This window comes from Saccopteryx leptura, chromosome 3 (assembly GCF_036850995.1).
Source record: "Saccopteryx leptura isolate mSacLep1 chromosome 3, mSacLep1_pri_phased_curated, whole genome shotgun sequence".
In the NCBI taxonomy this organism is placed as follows: domain Eukaryota; kingdom Metazoa; phylum Chordata; class Mammalia; order Chiroptera; family Emballonuridae; genus Saccopteryx; species Saccopteryx leptura.
In genome coordinates, this window is record NC_089505.1 from 26,405,500 (window position 1) to 26,430,005 (window position 24,506).

At 45.8% G+C, this 24,506-nt stretch overlaps 1 protein-coding gene across 3 annotated transcripts in view; it reads right to left on the minus strand.

Annotated features, from left to right (window-relative positions):
* The window catches only part of ARFGEF3 (ARFGEF family member 3), a 155,728-nt gene that overhangs the window by 6,831 nt on the left and 124,391 nt on the right, over nt 1-24,506 (minus strand). For all 3 annotated transcript variants that reach the window (XM_066373141.1, XM_066373140.1, XM_066373137.1), the window contains 9 exons: nt 21,772-21,875; nt 19,645-19,789; nt 16,296-16,424; nt 13,875-14,051; nt 12,289-12,403; nt 10,009-10,111; nt 9,641-9,772; nt 7,573-7,694; nt 736-1,957 (listed from right to left, as the gene is read on the minus strand). In XM_066373141.1, the coding sequence (XP_066229238.1) occupies nt 736-1,957; nt 7,573-7,694; nt 9,641-9,772; nt 10,009-10,111; nt 12,289-12,403; nt 13,875-14,051; nt 16,296-16,424; nt 19,645-19,789; nt 21,772-21,875 (2,249 nt within the window). The remainder of the gene's footprint in view (nt 1-735; nt 1,958-7,572; nt 7,695-9,640; nt 9,773-10,008; nt 10,112-12,288; nt 12,404-13,874; nt 14,052-16,295; nt 16,425-19,644; nt 19,790-21,771; nt 21,876-24,506) is intronic.

Consider the following 24,506-nt stretch of genomic DNA (forward strand, 5'->3'; position numbering starts at 1 on the left):
CAGGAGTCCATGATTTCAGCTAAACATCAGACTGTTTTTAAAGGGCTCTCCACGACTCCAGATCTCTGTTTCGTTTTCCTATCTGATCTATTCTTAAATTGAACAAAACGATACCAACACTGTTTTCTTCTCAAGCTCATGTTTTGATGTACAATGGAATTACAAATATTAAAATAGGAAGGAATAGGAACACTCACAGCCCTCTAAAGAATGACCATTTTTATGTGCTCTGGATGGGTTAGAAAAACTTGAGACAAAAACAATTCATTGGTATAACCACCTAATACTATGCACTTTGCCTTTTTTCCTTTACATAATTCTTCATTCTTCATAACTATAGAATTTCTACAGGGAATCTCCAAATGATAAATTCAGGACTGCATGCCAGTTAGAGTATATTCATTTTACAAACTTTAGCTTCATGTTATTTCTTAATACTATCTGTTATAACCCATAAAAACAATTCCCAAGATTATCTAATAACAGCATGTCAGTTTCACGGTGGTGGAGAGATACAGGCAGAGCCCGCGTCTTAGCCTTAGGCAGTCCTCTGACTGCAGAGGAAAACGGGTCTCCCACTGGTGTCGATCAGATCTTGGACTGTGGATGAGTGCTCTGTGAGAGGGACGTGTCCATTATTAGAAACCCAGTCCCCCCCCAACCCCCCGCATTGCTGGGAAAGTCCTCCCACCCCACGACCCCCGCCCGGGCTTTCGCTGGCCTGCGGAAACCCACCTGGATCTGGGCTTCGGCGTCCCGCACGGAGACGCTCAGGGAGCTGCCGGTGGAGCCCGAGCGGGGCCTCCTCTCCTGCCGCAGCAGCTCGGGGCCCGCACTGAAGGAGTGCCGCATCTGGCCTTGGTCCATCAGGTGCTGGGGGCGCTGCAGCAGCGGGGAGTCTGGGCCCCTGGCGCCCAGCGGCTCTCCCTTCTTCTCCACTTTGACCTCTTTGGGGAACGTGGGCAGGTTATGCTGCTGTTTCCTCTTTTTGTATTCTGTCATCAGCTTTGAAATGGTTTTGTCAGCTGCCATGTTGTAGATTTTGTTGCCCGCGTTCTCCCACCACTCCTTCTTCCGGCTGGCGTCCTTCCTCTCCACCTTGGGGCTCGGGGGCAGCATCAGCGTCTCCCCGCTGCAGCCCCGCAGGCTCAGGCACTCGCCCACGTGATCCCGTGTCTGACTGCGGTCGTCCTCGGAAGGCGTGTCTTTCCCCGAGAAGCCCCCCGTGGACGGGGTGGACGACTCGGACTGGAAGGAGGGGAGGATGAAGAACGGGTCGCCCTTGAAGGCGGGCGCCTCCTCCACGCTGTTCTCCAGGTCCAGGTGCATCTGGATGTAGTTGTTGCACAGCTCCATGCACAGCTTGTGCAGCCTCTTGACCAGCCACACCCAGTCTGCGTTGCTGATGGGCTGGACGCTCAGCGAGGGCATCCGAGCCCTCCACTGCCTCTTCTCCTTGCCTCGCGGGGGGCTCACCTGGGCCGTCTCCTCGAAAATGTCTTCATCCTCTGATGAACACTGCTGCGACGAGTCCGTGCTCCTCTCATCGTCCTCGAAAAGGACTTTCTTCACTTGCTCAGCAGTGATGGGCTCTTGATTGGTGAGAACGGCACAGACCAGCGCGTGGAAATAGATGTTAAAACTCATGGCGGACTGGCGGTAGAGGTTGGCGGCGCCCCCGATGCCAGACACTTTCTTCAGCAGGCACTTCAGTCCGGGGCTGGTGTCAAACTCTCTGGCAGTCCTGTACGAGTCCAGCAGCAGGTCAAAGATGACGGCCAGGTTCTGCATGGAGATGTATCTCAGGAAGCCGGCCAGCTTGGCATCTGGCACTTGGATAGTCTTCTCCTCGCCAGGGGAGGGGCCTTTGACAAACTCTTCTAACAGGATATCATATAAGTTCTGCAGTAACACTTGATGAGACAGTAAGCTCACCACAATCTCCCTGAAGGAAACGCTTCAAATGAAAAGAAAGGGATGGAGTTAGTCATATTTTTAAAAGCATTACACTATTCAGAATGATGTATGCAAAATTACAAACTAAATTACTTGTATTTTAATGCCTTCCTTAATCAAAGGCGTTATTACCTAATAACCATTTAATCATAATAAATGGAATTTCTGACACTTTTTAAAACCTAGGAGCTATAGAATTAAGTCATGATATGATTAACAATTTATCTACAAGCCTTAGGAAAATAATACAAGTTTTATAGCAACCGTTGTATACAGGCACAATGATAAATAGGACACATTTTATTTTTTCTTAGTTATGGGTAATAAGTTAACATAGCAAATCAAAAAGTGAAAAAAAACCCCACTCAATTTATGTTGAGTTTTATTAATTTTAACTGGATTTTTTTCTTAAACCCAAAGTTTTTATTAGTCTTATTGAAGTCTAGCTTTCTAAGGACCAAAACAGTTTACTAGGATTAAATGTTAATGCTTGAGATGCATATACTATATAAAAAGTTCGGTGCTTCCAGCATGTGACAGAGGAGAACCAGACATTTTCGTTCTTTCTGTGAAAAATGCCACTGGGATTTTAAGAGGGATTGCACTGAGTCTGTAGATCGCTTTAGGTAATATGAACGTTTTAACCATGTTCAGTCTTCCAGTCCATGAACATGTAATATCTTTCTATTTCTTTGTGTCTTCAATATTTTTTTTCCAACAATATCTTGCAGTTTTCTCTGTACAGGTCTTTCACCTCCTTTTTAGTTGCGGTTATAAATGGGATTGTTTACTTCATTTCTTTGTCACAGTTCTTCATTATTATATACAGACACACAGATTTCTGTATACTGATATTGTATCCTGCAATTTTACTGCATTTATTATTTCTTTCTTTTTTTTTTTTTTTTTCATTTTTCTGAAGCTGGAAACAGGGAGAGACAGTCAGACAGACTCCCGCATGCGCCCGACCGGGATCCACCCGGCACGCCCACCATGGGGCGGCGCTCTGCCCACCAGGGGGCGATGCTCTGCCCATCCTGGGCGTCGCCATATTGCGACCAGAGCCACTCTAGCGCCTGGGGCAGAGGCCGAGGAGCCATCCCCAGCGCCCGGGCCATCTTTGCTCCAATGGAGCCTTGGCTGCGGGAGGGGAAGAGAGAGACAGAGAGGAAAGCGCGGCGGAGGGGTGGAGAAGCAAATGGGCACTTCTCCTGTGTGCCCTGGCCGGGAATCGAACCCGGGTCCTCCGCACGCTAGGCCGACGCTCTACCGCTGAGCCAACCGGCCAGGGCGCATTTATTATTTCTAATAGTTTTTCTTTTGATGGAGTCTTTAGGGGGAGCAGCGGCTTCTCAAGCCCATTGTGCTGCTGTTTCCTGGCAGCTGCTGGTGCCACTGTGCGTGGCTCTCTGCTCCTACTGGTCTTTCTGGTGGTGTGAGCACTGCTGTAACTGGGGGAGGGAGCCGGATTCTTAGGCACTGACCCTGTTACTCTCCTCTGAGCATGGGGGGGGCGCACCTCTCCTCCTCCACTGTGTTTGCAGGGGCAGTGGGCACAGCTGCAGCAGCTGTGTCTCTGGGGCCATCCCCGTCCTTCCCTGTGTCTTGCTTCCTCTAATCATTCCATTCCGCCCACTTTCAGCTGTACCAATGTGTGCATCTCTCGGGCATCCTTGTGTGTTGAGCAGAGGAACCCCGGCTGGGCTATAGCTGTCCAACTAGTTGTAGATTGAAGAAGAGACACAAAGGGGTAGTCTTACTCTATCCTGACACTGATGTCACTGAAAGAGTTCTTCTTTTTAATCAGCAGAAAGAACAGAAAGCATTCAAAGCCTTACCTGGCTCTTCAGGCAGTGGTGCACTGGGGGAAAGCAGTGCACTCGGCAGAGATGGAAGGAGGGAGGAGCAAAGCTGTCATTCACACACCGTGAGCCTTTCTAACAAACCACTGAAGTAACTTTATTTTTGTGGTAAAATAAACCTAACATAAAGTTGCTATTTAAATCGTTTAAAAAAGTATAGTCCGGTGGCAATAAGTACATACACGATGTTGGGGAACTGTTGCCACTATCTATTTCTAGTTCCCTTTTCATTATTCCCAACAGAAACTCTATCCCCACTAAACAATAATTCTCTATTTCTCCCTCCTCAGCTCCTACTTAAGTCAGTTTTAGTAAATTACTTAAAGTCTCAGGACCCCTGAACATGTATTTTTCTGAAGAAGAGGCCTCTAAACAGTACCAGGTTGGTCTAATGCTTCATGTCCACAGCTATAGGAGCCAACGCAGAAGGGAACACCTCTACCTCTGGTCCGTCTTTCCCACTACACCAGAAAGTCCTCACAGGCCAGGGTAGTATTTGAGTCATCTTCCCCACTACACCGGGAAGTCCTCACAGGCCAGGGTAGTATTTGAGTCATCTTCCCCACTACACCGGGAAGTCCTCACAGGCCAGGGTAGTATTTGAGTCATCTTCCCCACTACACCGGAAGTCCTCACAGGCCAGGGTAGTATTTGAGTCATCTTCCCCACTACACCGGGAAGTCCTCATAGGCCAGGGTAGTATTTGAGTCATCTTCCCCACTACACCAGAAAGTCCTCACAGGCCAGGGTAGTATTTGAGTCATCTTCCCCACTACACCGGAAGTCCTCACAGGCCAGGGTAGTATTTGAGTCATCTTCCCCACTACACCGGGAAGTCCTCATAGGCCGGGGTAGTATTTGAGTCATCTTCCCCACTACACCGGGAAGTCCTCACAGGCCAGGGTAGTATTTGAGTCATCTTCCCCACTACACCGGGAAGTCCTCACAGGCCAGGGTAGTATTTGAGTCATCTTCCCCACTACACCGGGAAGTCCTCACAGGCCGGGGTAGTATTTGAGTCATCTTCCCCACTACACCGGGAAGTCCTCACAGGCCGGGGTAGTATTTGAGTCATCTTCCCCACTACACCGGGAAGTCCTCACAGGCCGGGGTAGTATTTGAGTCATCTTCCCCACTACACCGGGAAGTCCTCATAGGCCGGGGTAGTATTTGTGTCATCTTCCCCACTACACCGGAAGTCCTCATAGGCCGGGGTAGTATTTGAGTCATCTTCCCCACTACACCGGAAGTCCTCACAGGCCAGGGTAGTATTTGAATCATCTTCCCCACTACACCGGAAGTCCTCATAGGCCAGGGTAGTATTTGAATCATCTTCCCCACTACACCGGGAAGTCCTCACAGGCCAGGGTAGTATTTGAGTCATCTTCCCCACTACACTGGGAAGTCCCCATAGGCCGGGGTAGTATTTGAGTCATCTTCCCCACTACACCGGGAAGTCCTCACAGGCCAGGGTAGTATTTGAGTCATCTTCCCCACTACACCGGGAAGTCCTCACAGGCCAGGGTAGTATTTGAGTCATCTTCCCCACTACACCGGGAAGTCCTCATAGGCCAGGGTAGTATTTGAGTCATCTTCCCCACTACACCGGAAGTCCTCATAGGCCGGGGTAGTATTTGAGTCATCTTCCCCACTACACCGGAAGTCCTCATAGGCCGGGGTAGTATTTGAGTCATCTTCCCCACTACACCGGGAAGTCCTCATAGGCCGGGGTAGTATTTGAGTCATCTTTTTGTGCCCAGGGGCTGGGAAGAAGTCTGGTGAGAGTAGTGCTCAGTAAATCTCAAACAAAACATGCCACCAAATAGCAAAACACTGGTCCTCTGTGCGGGCGCCCAAACAGACCGCTGCCTGGAGGAGACGCTGTCCTTGAGAAATGGCTCTGACACATCATCCCCACACCCTGGCAGCCTGGAGTCCTGAAGCAGGAAGCACAACCAGGAGGCAGAGTGCGAGCACCTTCTGAAGGTACAAGCACCAGAGTCCACAGGACGCTTTCTGTTACCTTTCCTGAGAAATGGGAAGGCCTTTACCTGCAAACACTTAAAGAGGGCTGATGCAAGGCCGGGTTTGAATTATGGAGTATCTTTATCAACCAAGAGACTCCCCCTTTGATGCTTTACGATATAAAATTGAGAACTGTGTTTGTGAACGAGGACAGAAAATCCCCATGCTTTAGGTTCAAGCTGAGTGATGCAGCAGTAAGAAAACAGTGGGCCCAGAAGCAGTGGGGAAGAGATCAACATTGTAGGAAGGTACCCAGAAAGAGAAATATCTTTATGGATATGCAGCTCTTACTCATCTATAATTTCTAAGACAAACAAAAATCAACAGATAGCGTTTTAGTTTGTGGTACCCAAGTGTTTCAACTTTGTTCTCAGCACGCCCTTTAAGAAGGGGACTATGAAGCGCTGAAACTTATACCTTCCCTTTCTGCTTCTGATGCAAAGAGCAAAGGCAAGCGAGTCTCCAGACTGAATAATTGAGAATTAGTTGCATAACAAGTGGCTGACTTAAGACATACTAGCTGTCAGTGTCAGTATCAGAGATAAACAGATTCATAGCTGTAGGCACAGCTGACCCTTGAATAATGGGTTTGGAGCATGTGGGAACACTTACACATGGATTTCCCCCCCCAAATGTTGTAAATGTATTTTCTTTATAATTTTCTTAATAACATTTCCTTTTCTCTAGCTTACTTTATCGTAAGAATATAGTACATAATATATATAACATCCAGAATATGTGTTAATCAACTGTTTATTATCCGTAAAGCTTCTGGCCAACAGTAGCCTCTAAGTCAGGGGTCCCCAAACTACAGCCCGCGGGCCACATGCGGCCCCCTGAGGCCATTTATCCGGCCCCTGCCGCACTTCCGGAAGGGGCACCTCTTTCATTGGTGGTCAGTGAGAGGAGCATAGTTCCCATTGAAATACTGGTCAGTTTGTTGATTCAAATTTACTTGTTCTTTATTTTAAATATTGTATTTGCTCCCATTTTGTTTTTTTACTTTAAAATAAGATTTGTGCAGTGTGCATAGGGATTTGTTCATAGTTTTTTTTATAGTCCGCCCTCCAACGGTCTGAGGGACAGTGAACTGGCCCCCTGTGTAAAAAGTTTGGGGACCCCTGCTCTAAGTAGTTAATCTGAGGGGGAGTTAAGTGGGGATTTTTGACCACGTGGGTGGGATGGTACCCCAATCCGTGTTGTCCAAGGGTCAACTGTGCAACTTAAAGCTCCATTAAAATTATGTGAATTTGTAAAGCTTGGGGTTATCGATGTCAAACTGACTTAAAAACAAAACCCAGGTTTCTCTTTATTTAAGTGTTGAAATCTGAATTTAATTTAGGTTTGTTCCTTCCTTGGGTGATTTCAACATGGACCTTTGAAGATGTAGGTGGCCAGCATATACACAAACTTTTCTTAGGTCTAACTCATCTTCTACTACATCCTGTAAGAACTGGCCCTGCATCTAAGCCAAGAATATAAAATACTTAAAGCCTCTAGAACCAAGAAAATAAATCTTGTTGGTTAAGCCACCCAGGCTGTGGTACACGGTTGTGGTAGCCCTACAAAGTAATCAACCTGAAATATGGTTAAAAGGCTAATGATTTTCTATGAAAACCTTTGCCAAATGACCCTAAATATTTTAGCATTCTTAGAGAAAGCTTGCACTACAATGGGCAAGATGAACTTCACTTATAAGCGCCCCACGTGTTTAAGCATCGCTGCCTACCTTTTCTTGGTGTGTCCGTTTGGCTTTTCATCAGGAGGCAGCTCGATAATGAGCTGACAGGACTGGGCGTGATCGAAGTTGTTTGGAGTCTTCGGTGAGCACTGCGTGTCCAACATAAACACCTGTATGGGCAGACAAGGTGCAGTTCAGAGCTCCACCACCCTCACCCTGACTCCGCAGAGATCAGCCAGATGGCCATGGCAAGTCCCTGACTCTCACCACCCGTTTTATCACCCACAAATGAGGTTGATCATGGTTTCCTACCTGGTCTATTTTCAGAGAGTTAAATAAATGAATATATGTGTATTGCGTAGGCAAAGCAGTAGAACAGAAGAGCAAATAATTAATGTGAGCTGCAGACACTATAACGCTACTACTTCTAGCACATAATAATTCATTACACTCCAAAGAGCAGGCACTGATGTTTAATATTAATTAAAAGGAAATAAAGAGGCCCTGGCCGGTTGGCTCAGCGGTAGAGCGTCGGCCTGGTGTGCAGGGGACCCGGGTTCGATTCCCGGCCAGGGCACATAGGAGAAGCGCCCATTTGCTTCTCCACACCCCCCCCTCCTTCCTCTCTGTCTCTCTCTCTTCCCTTCCCGCAGCCAAGGCTCCATTGGAGCAAAGATGGCCCGGGCGCTGGGGATGGCTCCTTGGCCTCTGCCCCAGGCGCTGGAGTGGCTCTGGTCTTGGCAGAGCGACGCCCCGGAGGGGCAGAGCATCGCCCCCTGGTGGGCAAAGCATCACCCCTGGTGGGCGTGCCGGGTGGATCCCGGTCGGGCGCATGCAGGAGTCTGTCTGACTGTCTCTCCCCGTTTCCAGCTTCAGAAAAATACAAAAAGGAAATAAAGAAGGGCTACCTTTGATTATGATGTCTGTTTGGTATTATATTTTATTCAATACAAAAATACAGAGGACTTCTCCCCCTGTCTAGCAGAGCAGCATGGCCACATGACTAGTTAGTCCTGACAGCAGAAGTAACTAAGAAAAGGGTAACCACTTCCTGAATTTTGATCCGAATGATTTCATTTTAAAGGATTTAACTCAGTCTTTGCCAACCGCCAGTCTATAAAAGAGTTAACCAGAAGAAGATGATAGACCCCTATGGTCTTAGTCTAATTCGCTTATGCTCAGGGTGATTTCTGCCTTAGCAGCCCCAGAGTGTAAAAAGGTTGAAAACCACCGATTTAACCTACCTTCACTACTTCCCTCTGAAAATATGAGGGTTTTTAAGGAACTTTTCTTTCCAAATTTTGTAAGAATTCTCAGATTATTGAATATGGGGTTATAGGAAAAGTGCATGTAGGAGGAAGGTTTGGGACCGAGGAAGAAAAATGAAGTGAAAGATTCACTGAATGGTCTCGGCTGTTTTTCTCCACTGCAGGACAGTAGTCCACTGTCATTTTCATGTTCTGACTGTGTGGTGGGATGAGGTTGAAAAGAGCCCCGTGTGCACCTGGGGAAATTCTTTATCTAGCCAGCATAATGGCTTCTCACTTAGAGAAGCCGCCCCTTTGGGCTCCCCTGTTCTCATTCCTAGCCAGACTTATTATAACTTTTGATCTGTGCTGGGAGAAAGGCTCATGGTGAAACCTGCATGGGTAAGTACATTTTAATTTTACTGGTTGGCTACATGCAACTCAAATTTGTCAAGCAACTTGTCAGCATGAAGCTCTCTCTGTAAGAGAGAAGGGAAAACTATCAAATGAGGTTGCCGTCCTTGGGCACTCATAGTCTAGCAGTGACCACAATATTTAAGCAAATACTTATCAACACTCCAAGCAAATCAAGTTAGGCATGAAGTGCGTGGCCAGGAGGGAAAAGGACTCTAGCAGGTCTAGGCTCTGGAGGATGCAACAAACCAGAGATGCCTGGGAGGACCAAGTGCTGCTGATTGGGTTCCAGTCATTGCTGGTAAAGAACGGTACTGGCAAGAGGTCAGACACAGCAGGTATAGGTCCCTAAGGGAATGAAAGGCAGCTTGGTGACTAAGATCTTCAGGAGGGACTCCCAGCAGAATGTCAAGCTTCCAGAGCCCCTGTGGTCAAAGACCTCAGCCAGCCCTTACCTGCTGAGCCATGGCTCGGATGCGCCAGTACTCGGCCTCGGCACTGGGGGAGGAGGAGGGGGCGGCCACCCTCACCTGGCAGCCTTCCCCACTGAAGCTCTCGGTGCCACTGTGGAAGCAGCCCAGCAGGTCCTAGGGAGAAACACAGCGGCCGTTCACTGGGCGCATCTGGGTTCAGGGCTCTGCCTTGGGGCTGACACTGTCGTGTCTGGGACAAAAGGACTGATTCAACTACTTCCTTCTCACCCTCTGCAAGGCTTCAAGTGAGCCTGCCTGCTCTGAGGAGGACGATGGAACCCAGGGGCCAGCGCGCGGGGCACCCGGGAGCTAGGAGGGCTGGCACTGCTCCAGCTCTCGTCCCACTTTACCTTCACGGGCTTGAGCGTGGCGGAGAACGCGTCCTGCAGGGCGCAGCAGGCCAGCCTCCACATCTCCTCCGTGAACACGGGGCCCGCCGTCACGAGGACGTACCTGCCGGAGGAAACCAGCAGTCTTAACCCAAACGTTTCACTGCCACACAACTCAGCTCTTACACACACACACACACACACACACACACACACACACACACACAGGTTCACTCCACAGCCCCCTCACACACACACACACACACACACACACACACACAGGTTCACTCCACAGCTCCCTTACACACACACACACACACACACACACAGGTTCACTCCACAGCTCCCTTACACACACACACACACACACACACAGGTTCACTCCACAGCTCCCTTACACACACACACACACACACACAGGTTCACTCCACAGCTCCCTTACACACACACACACACACACACACACACACAGGTTCACTCCACAGCTCCCTTACACACACACACACGCACACACACAGGTTCACTCCACAGCTCCCTTACACACACACACACACACACACAGGTTCACTCCACAGCTCCCTTACACACACACACACACACACAGGTTCACTCCACAGCTCCCTTACACACACACACACACACACACACAGGTTCACTCCACAGCTCCCTTACACACACACACACACACACACAGACACAGATTCACTCCACAGCTCCCTTACACACACACACACACACACACACACACAGGTTCACTCCACAGCCCCCTCACACACACACACACACACACACACACACAGGTTCACTCCACAGCTCCCTCACACACACACACACACACACACACAGGTTCACTCCACAGCTCCCTTACACACACACACACACACACACAGGTTCACTCCACAGCTCCCTCACACACACACACACACACACACACACACAGGTTCACTCCACAGCCCCCTCACACACACACACACACACACACACACAGGTTCACTCCACAGCTCCCTTACACACACACACACACACACACACAGGTTCACTCCACAGCTCCCTCACACACACACACACACACACACACACACACAGGTTCACTCCACAGCTCCCTCACACACACACACACACACACACACAGGTTCACTCCACAGCTCCCTTACACACACACACACGCACACACACAGGTTCACTCCACAGCTCCCTTACACACACACACACACACACACAGGTTCACTCCACAGCTCCCTTACACACACACACACACACACACAGGTTCACTCCACAGCTCCCTTACACACACACACACACACACACAGGTTCACTCCACAGCTCCCTTACACACACACACACACACACACACACACACACACAGGTTCACTCCACAGCTCCCTTACACACACACACACACACACACACAGGTTCACTCCACAGCTCCCTTACACACACACACACAGGTTCACTCCACAGCTCCCTTACACACACACACACACACACAGGTTCACTCCACAGCTCCCTCACACACACACACACACACACACACACACACTCCACAGCTCCCTCACACACACACACACACACACACACACACACACACACACGTTCACTCCACAGCTCCCTTACAAGGCTTGCTGTCTCATCATCACACTTGCCTTCAGTCCGTCTGGTATGTCGTGGTCCTACTACTACTTCCTACACCATTTTACTGTAGAAAGATCAGTGGATCTCTGTTACAGAGAGGCCAGTGTTTAGACTTAGGCTTGCATGAGGACTGCATACATTCTGTGCTAGATTTTCCAGGCTAGCCCCGTCGTCCACCACTCTTCTACAAATAACAAAAGCAATAAAAACCGCTTTTGTCACTTGTAATTCTTACCTCCATGTATTTGTTCATGCTGTTCTCCTGCTTGCCAATTCCTCGCCTGTCAAAAAGCTCACCTTGGGAGATATGACCATGTGTCCTTCCTACAAAAAGCCCTGTTGACCACCCTACGCCCGTCTTTTCTTAGCATTTATAGTTACTCCTTACGATTATGATTTCTCACGTGACTCTCGGTTCTGTCCTTTAGAATAGGCTATCTGCTCGAGGGCGGGGACCTCGGCTTACACCACTCTGCTGCAGAGAACCTTGTATAAAACCTACACCATAAATACTTGCTGACTAAACAAATGACAAATTTTTAGCACTGTCATTTTTATAAGAAAAAAATCTAAAATGCAGATTGTGGTACCACAAAAGATAATTTAATTCCCTTGGAGCTCCATAATAGAAACTCTAAAGTCAGAGACAGCCAAGACACCTTTTCCTACCTAATACAGGAGCAGCCCACTCTGGAGATGGTTTCCGTGGGCTTGGCCACGCAGGCGACCAGCAGCTCGAAGAGGTCCTTCAGCATGGTGTTGATCATGCTCTCGTACCTGATGTCTGCAGGAGACAGCAAAGCCAGGTCTCAGCGCTATGGTAATGCATGGGCTGAAATGGCAACTACAGCAAAATTTTATAATATTTATTATAAAAAAATCTGAGTGATAAAATATATGTAATATCCATTTTTGATATATCAAGATGAACTATGTGGTTCACTTTTAGGTGTTCATATACATTTCTCAACGTTAAGTATATATTTATCTGTTTAAGCAGAATAGAACATGCTATTACACAGCCTGAATACTAGCTAGTAATAAATTTGAATTTTTTTTTAAAAAGGGGGTGAAGAATAAAATGTACGCTCCTTACTGCTGATAGTTGAATTAAACTGCATTAAATGCTGTTGGAAAACAGAAAAAATCTCTCCTCCCCTACCACTTCCTGAACTTTTCAACCTCCATACTATCCTCAAGCTAAAGAAAGTAAGACTTCCCAAAACCACATTCTCAGTGCCCAATTCAAGGAATACGTCCGAATCCTTTTCCTCAAAGTCCTTGTGATGCCACAGAAGCAACTTTCAGCAGCATCCTCAGGGATGCCATGCTGTGCCAAGCACTGACCTGGGCAAGAGTATCCACCCCAGGGGTACAATATCACCTACCTGTGGAAACGGCCACTTTTCTTTCTCAGTTAGGTCCCTCTCACCCCCCACCTCAGGGCACATCTTTCTACTAAGCTTAGTAAAGACACCATTTCTTACCTTTGTTTCTTGATACTCCCTTGGGGTCAACTTCTCGTTAATTTCCCTTCGCCCCTCCAACAAGGGAGCCTCTCACCCCAGCTCTTTGTACTTCCACGTGCTTTTCCCTTTTCTTTGCAAGCTCTAGCGCTAGCAGCAACATTTCCTCTCTCAGATTTGCAGATCTTCCCACGGCAAGAAGCATGAGTAAGAATCTACATTTCCCAAACGTTGCCGTCCTGGTAGCAGCGCAGTCATAGCAGCCCCTCTATCTGCTGACTTCAGTATACTATCCACCCTCCACTTCAAATTTTGTTCCAAGTGCCACAGATATTAAGAAGCTTCTCTTCACCCCTAACCTGTTAAGCACCTTCTTGCCTGTAATTTCAGCCTTTTCTGAAACCCTTCTTCCTCCACTTAGCCATGGGAGCAGGACAACAGGGTAAACCCCCTCACCCCCAAGCTACATGGATATTTCTTCTTTGTTATATACTTAAACTTGCCTCTCCTCTCCTAATGCACAGATATCCTAGACCTTATTAGGTATTTTATTTTTGGTCACACATATATTTGAAATATTCTGTTTGGTATAGGACACATAGATACCAATTTTCTTTTTGGTAACCTACTATTAGAAGACTGGCATTGACCATGTAATTCTATTTTAATAATTCCCAGGACAAAAATCATGCACTGGTATTTGCATTCAGGATTTACTAGGCACTTTTAGACAATATTGCTGCCTACTAAAGAAATATTCCGTGAGAACTGCTTGTGCACTATAGATACCTGAGTGTATGAAGCTTTGAATGTGCTCCACCACCAGCTCACAGGACAGACCGATGGCATGCTTGAAGTTAGCAGAGGCCACATCCCAGTAAGAATGGTCTTTATGGCTGCGACGGAGCCAAAGGGACATCACAGGAAGGAGAAGATGAACAACTGCATAGATACCAAACCCTGGCCCTAAAAAACAAAAGTCAGCATCAGACCTGCAATCTCAGCAACTCTCCAGCGATAGCAGCAAAGCTCTTGGCCATCTCTTGGCATTGACACTCTCTGTTGAAGCTCCACCTTCTCTTACAAACTATAGAAATGATCCCTGAAAGTATAGTCTTTCCACCTTCTCTTACAAGGTGCAAGGAAAAAGGATTCACCACTGATTGGGGAACATAGGTTTCTTTCTTTCTTTTTTTTTTTTTGTATTTTTCTGAAGCTGGAAACGGGGAGAGACAGTCAGACAGACTCCCGCATGCGCCCCACCGGGATCCACCTGGCACGCCCACCAGGGGGCGATGCTCTGCCCCTCCGGGGCGTTGCTCTGTCACGACCAGAGCCACTCTAGCGCCTGGGGCAGAGGCCAAGGAGCCATCCCCAGCGCCAGGGCCATCTTTGCTCCAATGGAGCCTTGGCTGCGGGAGGGGAAGAGAGAGACAGAGAGGAAGGAGAGGGGGAGGGGTGGAGAAGCAGATGGGCGCTTCTCCTGTGTGCCCTGGCCGGGAATCAAACCTGGGACCCCTTGCACGCCAGGCCGACGCTCTACCACTGAGCCAACCGGCCAGGGCGGAACATAGGTTTCTGACGACATTTTTCTTTTTTGTTTCTGCATGATTTTAGTTATATAAGTAATACATGAATGCATTCATTAAAAATTCAAATAATATTAATAAAATTTAAGTATCACTTGATCAACTACTTTGTTCCCAGATATAAACATATAAGTACATCTATATATATATATATGAAAATACCCTTAAAATGTATGTATATTTATATGAGACAGAATACAGACTTTTATTTATTTTATATAAACGGGATAATGTAAACCTTGGTCTACATGTTGGTTTTTTGCTCTTAACAATATGTGCTAAAGGTGAATCCATCAGAAAATTTATATTCCTAATTTTTATTGCAACCTACTATTCCATTGCATGTTTGTGCAACAGTTCACTGATCCATTCTCTTACGATTGACATTTAAGGCATTTCTCTATTTTGCTTTATAGACAATGCCATAATGAAAATATTTGTGAGAAAGAGGAATTTTTACAGTTCTAATTATCAGAGTATTTAGTTTTTTAATATGTGAGAGTAGCTATGATGATTTTCCTGAAAATCTGATATAGACTTTGCAATAGATTTAAAAACAGTATCAGTTATCAAGTCTTTATCAGTTTATATTGCATACAAAACCCCTCTTGTTATTATATACTAGTGGTTTCTTCTGTGGTTCTAATTCTGTTAATGTAACTAAGATTTCTATAGAAATTTCTTTAACCTTGGGAAAATCTGGATGAGTGTATGCACTAATCTTAATTCAGAACAAGAAATAAATTTCCAAGGGACATTCTTTTCCTGTACTATCCAGGGTACTAAGTGATCACTAAATGCATTTTTACAAATCTAATCACCTATGACTTTTACATAATCAAGGTGTTGTGCCTGACCAGGAGGTGGCACAGTGGATAGAGAGTTGGCACAGTGGATAGAGAGTTGGCCTGAGATGCTAAGGACCCAGGTTCGAAACCCTGAGGTTGTTGGCTTGAGAGTGGGCTCACCAAATTGAGCGCAGGGTTGCCAGCTTGAATGTGAGATCAGAGACATGACCCCATGGTCGCTAGATTTGGCAAGGGGTCACTGGCTGGGCTGGAGCTCACCAGTCAAGGCATATATGAGAAAGGAACCAATGAACAACTAAGGTACCACAACTATGCTTCTCTCATCTCTCCCTTCCTGTCTGTCCCTATCTCTTTCTCTCTCTCTAAAAAATGAAAAGTTGCTATCTTTATACCACATATATAATATGTTTGAGTGTTTATATCAGTGGTAGACATGGTGAGTCCTATGGACAGCTCTGGGGCCAAGAGCATGTGAGATCTGGTCATAGAGGAAGGTTTATTTATGGAACAGAGTAAAGCCAACTGGCTTATGGAGACACTGATACCACAGCCTTGGCCTGATTATTGTGGGGCTCCAGCACATTTAACTAACTGTCACCACATATTGTTTGTAAATGGACTGGTGGGAAGATTTGTAAACAATCATGAGATACATCTTAAACATCACTACCATAGCCACTTGACAAACATCGAGCCTCTATTATGCTGTCTAGGTTATAGCAGTGAAACAGGTAGGCACTTACAGACATACCTTCCCCAGAAACATTATATGTATGATGCCTGTCCCGTATGGCAGACACAGAAATATTTACCAGGTGTCTTGGTAACATCTCTCAGCAGCTCGAAGAGTAAATCCAAGGTGGGCGGTTGGTGCTGCCGTGGACAGTTGGACACAGCTGCCGTGAGCTGCTCCAGCAGGATGATCCAGACTTCTATCAGACCTGGGGGGCAAAGGCCAGTCCTCCATGAGATTCGGTTAAACATCACACAGTAGCTCTGCAAGATCCAACATGGACAAGAGGGCTCTAAACTTCCATGTGCCCTATGGACAGCAGAGCAGACAAACTTCAGTGCAAAACTCTTTGTTCTTATAAGAGTTTCATTTTAAAATAACATATTCGCTTTTAGTCCTGCTCATTACTAGGTGAGAGAAAGAACGTGAAATTCTTTTTATCAGACCCCAATAACTTTATTTTGCTATTTATGCAAGCACTGTACGAGCCAGCATTTCTGCACACCACTGTCTTTGAAACTACGTGAACATACAGTTCAGAAAGCTGTGCAGAAAAAGGGTTCCACTTCCCTAGATTCAGACAAAAGGACCAGCATAGGATATAAAAAGCAGCCCACTCTACATTTTTATTTTAATACTTTTAATTTTCCTGCAAATAAATCTGTATCAGAAGATGGCATTTAAAAAATATTTCCACTAAAAAAAAACTACTTCCCCAGTTTTAAATACCTCCATGAACAGGAGGCAAAACCAAAGTTACGAACAATAATTATACTCAAATTAGGTGATAAATTCTCATGAACCTCAGAACGTGGCTATGGCAAAAATAGGTTTATAGTTGTGAGTACGTGAAACAGAGTTTATTTTTGTATTATTATTTATTACTTTCTATACAAACAACTGTAAACCTACTTTGGCCCCACCTGTCAAAGCAGGTGTGGACAAGCTAACTTACAGGAAGTTCAGAGGGTAGAAAAACATGTCACACACCACTATGCAGAGGTGTAGCCAATAAACTCTAAATGAAAAACTCTCTAGGACAAAGTACCTCACGTCTTCTATAAATAAATTACAAAGGGGTTAAAGAGTGGAGAAGAAAATCTAGAGATTGGAAAGGACTTAAGAGACATATCAGCCAAACATATGGTGTGGATCTCATGTGAATCCTAAAAATTAACTGACATATATAAGAGAATTGAAAAATTTAACATGATAGTGGATGTTATTAAAGAGTTATTGTTAATTTTTAGGTGTGATAATTTATGATTATTATCTTTAAAGAACACATCCTAATGTCTGAGATTTGCTTTAAAACAACATGGAAAGGAGGAAGTTGGTGGGGGAGGGGAGACAGCATATGTGAGTACGTAGATATATATTATACGGTATTGGCTATGAGTTAATGATATTTGAAGCTGGGGGACAGGTATATATAAGGTTCACTAAACCATTCTGTCTAGTTTCATATGTGTTTGAAATTTCCATATGAAAAAGTAATTATTTACCTTTGGACACCAGAGAAATAATATCTCAGAATATATCAATGGTGAGAGTTAATTGTTAATAGTAACTTAAAGCTTTTACTTTTATTCTTTTCTCTGATTTAACTATGTTTCCATGTATAATTCTAACTTTAGAGCTCTCTATGAATTTATTAAAAAAATTTTTTTTTGGTATTTTTCTGAAGTGAGAAGCAGGGAGGCAGAAAGACAGACTCCCACATACACCTGACCGGGATCCACCCAGCATGCCCACTAGGGGGCAATGCCCTGTCCATCTGGGTCATTGCTCCGTTGCAACCAAAGACATTCTAGCACCTGAGGCAGAGGCCATGGAGCCATCCTCAGTGCTTGGGCCAACTTTGCTGCAATTGAGCCTTGGCTGTGGGAGGGGAAGAGAGAGACAAAGAGAAATGAGAGGGGGAGGTGGAGAAGCAGATGGGTGCTTCTCTTGTGTGCCCTGGCCAGGAATTGAACCCGGGACCTCCACACGCCGGGCCAACACTCTACCACTGAGCCAACTGGTCAGGGCTGCCCTCAATGACTTCATACTGTGGGAAACTTTAGATAGATGCTCAGATGAACTTTATTCATAAAAAGATGGACTACCTAGAAAAAAACTGGATTAATGACTTGCATAAATAGGAAGGGAATACTTACTGTTACACATACAAAGTATTTACAACTGTTTTCAAGATTGCATTATAGATAAGTAACATTACCTGCTGCTTATAATTGTCTGGGTTGAAGGTTTGCATGCTAAATAAGAGTTATTCTAATCAGTCATTTAAATGAAACTCCTATTAGGCAACAGCTACCCAATCTCTAATATTTTATTTAGGTATTTTTATATTTCTTCATAACTAGTTTGAGCTAGTGAGGTTTTACTGTTTATAACTTCTATGAAAAACTATAAATCTAGTCACTCCCATAAATGAATTTGTAATAGAAAAATAAAAAAAGAGAAAAATATAAAACACAAAAGCAAATTTAAGAAGGCCATCCTTAAAAAGTCTTTTGCAAGGGTTTGGAACAACCATTCCTAGGTATTAGACCCCTCTAAGGGTAGCATTTCCATTTCTACATCTAGAAACAGGACAGGGTTGCCTGAGACAGAAGACAGCAAGTAGGAGCATGAGTTAACCGATCTGAAAACTAGCCAAAGTCACTAGCTGGAACTCCAATTCACAGGAAATTACAAGGGAACTAATCTGAAACACATTCTTTCAAAATTATGCTTCTAATGAGTCTTCAGCTTCACCAGTCACAAATAGATTCTCTCTTCAGAAATGGCTTAATTTCCCCAGTCTCTAACCAAATGGTCCTGCAGGAAGTAATTATATAATGATCGTGTCTCCTAGAAGGAATTAAAGACAATTACCAGCCAATTTAAGTACCAGTGCACCAATACAGCCACATTCCAATTTGCTAAATTCAAGAAAATTCAGAGCTGGAAATTATATTTAGCAGAATCTGCAAATCTGCACTGGTTTTAGATGGAAGCATCCCTCTAAAAAAGATGGGCATGGAAGCATCAATTGTAAAGTGTTTTTGCAGAATCCATGGAAAATTTAGATAGACTTATTACTATATTTTTCACTCCATTAGATGCAGTTTTTCCCCCAAAAGTGGAGGGGAAAATGCCCATGTGTCTTATGGAGCGAAAAATATGGTATTTTATTAAATATTTTAACACACCATTTGGTTCAGAATTTTTTTTTCTTAATTTTCCTCCTTAAAACCCTCGGTGTGTCTTATGGTCAGGTGCGTCATATGGAGTGAAAAATATGGTATGTTAGAATCATAAACAGTAACATAAATGGGTGAGTATTCATATTCTACAATATAAGCCCCTTAATTCATGGCTTAAGCTTCCTAGAATACGTACACACAGCAAATAACCTGGTTTGGTCTAACCAATGAACTTACCTGTGTCGTCATCAAAATCAGACAGAACCGACTCGATGCCATCCTCACTGCTCGCCGACTGCTCCTGAAGCCTGCGAGGCAAGCTAGCAAGTCGCCCACTAAGGAATATTGGCTTCATGGGCATTTTGTAGATTTTGGCCAATAACTAAATAAAAAAATGCCAAATTTTAATTATATATTGGAAACAGCTATATTCTGGGTATTAAAGAACACTAAAGTGATATCCTAGTATGAGAAAGGGGAGAGAAAACCGAACAGCCCCCACTGTGTGAAGGGTGAACGCTGGCTGTTTGTGATTTGGCTGCAGGAGGTAGCTCACAGGAGGCACTGAGCCCAGGAAGCAGATGAAATGGCATTCAATGGCAACAACAAGGTAGAGGGGGAAAACACAGTGAATACCTTCTCAGCATTTCAACTGCTTATGACTTTTTACAGATTTTTATAAGCCTACCAAGGGAACTGTGACACCTGTCAGCCTCTGAATTCTCCTTCACATGCCTCCCCCCCCCCCCCCATCAAAGAGCGGACACTGGGGGGAAGGGAGGAGTCTGTAGGCAAGGTCAGAGATGAAGGTCAGGGAAGCAGAGCGAACAGGCTGCCTGGGCTCTTATTCCCTCTCTCCACTGGAGCCAGTCCCCCGCGGATCTCTGTTTCTGAAACAAACTCCCGAGGATCCTTCTGTCTTCACAAATGACAGCGGTGCCTGCTGTGCCCGTCCGGTTCCAGAAACCAGGGAAACCGCTGTGAGCAAGACAGCCACGACTCCTGTCCTGTGGGTCCTACAATAATCCTTTCACAAATAATACAATTTCTGACATAAATGCTGCAGCAAAAATTGGACAGGTGGCACTGCAGTGACCGAGGTGTGTGGGGAATGTCGGCAGGGGGTAGGTAGACACGGATGCCCGGGTCTGATGGGATGTTTCAGAGGAGATTTGGATGATAAGGAGGCTCATACAGAGATCTGAGGAGAAAGGCCTCCAGGCAGAGAGAGCGGCAATGGCCCTGGGTGTGATGGGCGGGGCATCTGAGGGGCAGCAGGGGAGCGGCTGGAGCACAGTGACTGAGAGGGAGGGGCCTGAGAGGGAAAGGGAGCTGCAGTCACGTCCCGTGGGGCCTTGTGGAAGCAGCTGAGGAGGAAGCCAGGGCCCTGTATCCTTTCTACAGCCACGGGATTAACATGGTCATGAGGGCTGAGAAGAGGCCTGGGGACACAACCTGAGAAGACAGGAAGAAAACTCTCTGAGAGAGGTGTCACTGAAGCCTAGAGGGACAGGGCTTCAAGGACAGTATTGTTCCACAGGCATATGACAGGGATAAGGACAGAGCAGTATTGAATAGAGCATAATTAAGGTCACTGTCCACACTGACAGGTGATTTTATTTCTCTAGTGACTTTTTTTTTTCTGAATTGAGAAGCAGGGAGGCAGAGAAACAGACTCCCACATGTGCCTGACCGGGATCCACCCGGTATGCCCACTAGGGGGTGATGCTCTGCCCATCTGGGCCACTGCTCTGTTGCAACTGGAGCCATTCTAGTGCCTGAGGCAGAGGCCATGGAGACATCCGCAATGCCCAGGCCAACTTTGCTCCAGTGGAGCCTTGGCTATGGGAGGGGAAGAGAGAGACAGAGAGAAAGGAGAGGGGGAGGGGTGGAGAAGCAGATGGACACTTCTCTTGTGTGCCCTGGCCAGGAATTGAACCCGGGACTTCCACTCACGGGGCTGAGGCTCTACCGCTAAGCCAACCAGCCAGGGCCTCTACTGACTCTTGATTGAATACACCCCTCTTACTTTTTTATGCCTCTCTTCTCTGTCTGTACTCCACCATCCACACTTGGCTATATCAAGAAGACCTCCCATGACCCCGTAACCGTGACTCCACCCTCCAAGCCTGACACAAATGTAGAGGTTGCAGTAGTTCCTCTGAGAATAAACGAGACGTTCCAAAGATGTCAGGATCCACAGGTGTGGTCTAGTATCCTGTTATTACTTTCTCTCCTTCGTGGAAGGGGTGGGGACAAAAATTCATACTCCAAATCTAAGTCCCAAAGACAACCACAGGTGTTCCACAAGTATCCTCTGAGGCAGGCTGCAGGGCCCGGGGCCCTGTGTGAGCATCTCCGTACCTGAGAACAGCGCCTGAGGTAATCCAGGGCCGGGAGGCACAGGTCTGGGGACGTGGCTGCTGGTCCGGGGACACAGTCTCTGATCTCTTTACAGTCCACCTCCCCTAGGGGCAGCACAGGGAGACAAACTTACTCTTGTTTATTCCTTTACAACAGAAGACCTGTTTATCCACACAGCACAGTTCACCCAATGTCTACTAAAACAACAACAACGAAAGGGAAGGAAGGAATCATTCCAACTTGTACAACCCTGAGAAAAGTCCTGGCAGTCATTTTGTCCCCCTGCATGTGTACACGCTAATCGCAGCTGGGATCATACTGTACATCTTATTTCAGAGGTCTCAAACTCGCGGCCCGCCGAGCAATTTTGTGCAGCCCGCAGACTAATCCACGAAGTTCAAAATATTTTGGATAAAATTAAGTAAGCCTAGGGGCCTACTTGTATTTTTCATTTCTCTAGCATCCTAGCTAGATATTAGCTTAGTTAATAGCAGTTGTGATGCGAACTACAGTTTCTGGTCGTTTTGTGACACTGAGTAAACTGCATGTACGATTGTGCTTGTTGTACTGATTTTTTTGTTTTCAACTGCAGTGAGAAAAGTGTTGCGTAACAGTTGCCTTTTGTAGACCTAGTGCGGCCCGCCGAACGGCTGTGATCTTGCTCTGCGGCCCACATGCTGAGTTGAGTTTGAGACCCCTGTCTTATTTGGTTGCGATTATTTTGTTCTGTAACTCCTTTTTTTTACTAAACAGTGAGCATGTTTTCCCATTCTGCCACAGTCCTTTCCGTGGCTGGGCAGTGTTGTTCGGTACCAGCGCACCCTGGCCCACGTCCCGGGGCCCTGCTGTGGACGGCTGACGGCGGACGCTGAGGAGAAGGACGCCGGAGCCCAGCATGCGCTGGGCTGGAACGAAGCACCAGGCCTCTCTCCATCTGGAAAAGGGCCTCATTTGCTGCCAGTGCTCAGCACTGATGAACAGTGATGAGAAATGAAGGACGTGGGACGATTCTGAACATCTGGGCTTTGGGGATGGAGATTAGTAATTGAATTGAAATGATTTTTCTCCTTTCTTTTCTTAAAAATGTGCCTAGAGATTTAATAGATCTGTAGAGGGCTTCTAGATTTTCTATAGGTAAACTGTAGTTGAGAATGATCATTTTTTTTCCCATGTAAAGAACCTACTTCTCGACTTTTAATAAAATCACTGCACGGTACTGTAATTGTTTCTAATTGTCTATAATCATAGCAGCTAGCACCCTCCCCTGTGGGTAAACAGACATAATTACTAGGCATTAGTTAAAATTCAGAAGCAGACAAAGAAGCACTTTCTCCTTGAAAAAGGAAAGATAAACATTTTTTTATGTTTTAGATCAGGTTGGCTAACGTTTTTTTTGTGTAGGGCCAGACAATAAATACTTGAGGCTTTGCGGGTCCTGTTTTTTGTTGCAGGTTCTCGAGCCTGCCCTTACAGCACAAAAACAGCCAGAGGCAAATGACCGTGGCTGTGTTCCAATAAAACTTTATAAAAACTATCCGTGCTTGGATTTGGCCCGTGGGCCATCCTTTGCAAACTCCTGGTTTAGATGAACAGACCTTACAGCACAAAAACACAGACCAGGTCAAATATGTTGAAATAACCAAGTGGGAATTAAAAAGAAATTCATTTCCTAATTTGTTGAGCACTGTATTTCCAAGTTTTTTACTGACCCTGCTGTGGTACACGTAGAAGTTTATGCAAATGGCGCCCCCTGGAGACGTGAGCTGTCACTCCACAGCCAGCATGACTATCCTGAGGGCTTGGAAGTTTTCACCTCTCCCAGCCCTGTACCAATAATTTCACCTTTTAATTCACACACACACACACACACACACACACACACACACACACACACACACAAAACAGGACCTACTTGTTTTAAATATTCTTCATGTGCACACTGATAATTCTGCATCTCTGTTTTCAGGTCTCGGCTCCTTAAGTTAAATCTCAAATTTCTAACATGCTGAGAAGCATCTCCACTTGAATGCTTCACTGGAACTCAACATGACCCAATGTCCAAAGATAGACCTCATTACTTTTTTCCTGCCCTCCACACCTAACCCGCTCTCCTTTTCGGATAGCCTAGTTCTGAGCACCATCAGTCCTTGTAGGAAACTTGGGGAACGGGAGTTGTCCTCCGTTCCTCCTCTCAGCTGCCTGTCTGTTTCCGTTAGTTGGCTTTTTTCTTTACTAGTCCCTATGGAGTATTCATCTTACTACCTGTAACTGTAATTATTGATTTATGTGTCTGTTTCCTAGAATGGGCGGTGAGCTTCTCTCAGGCAGGAAGCATGTTTTATTCATCTTTATATCCCATAGTATGGCCAGGCTGCCGAGCCTGTGTAGCAGATACTGCTTTCCCCACTGAACAACGGGATACTGATAACAATGCTTCTTCAATAAAATATAGGGCTGTGAAGTAACAGAAAAGATACAGGGTGGGGCACAGGTGGGTTGACGGCTATTCGTATGAAAAAGAATACAATAATTAATAATACAACAGGCTGCTTCACGTACTCACAACTGTAAACCTACTCTTGCGACAAAACTCCCCCACAAGAGACCTGTATAAAATGGTCCTAAAACCCTTGCAATTTCCTCAGCGAGAAGAGGGCCAGGAGCACCTTCCCGTTTTATACTGGGTCTTTGACCCAGGTTCCTGATCTAATTCCCTTGAAACTTCCTGAGTGATA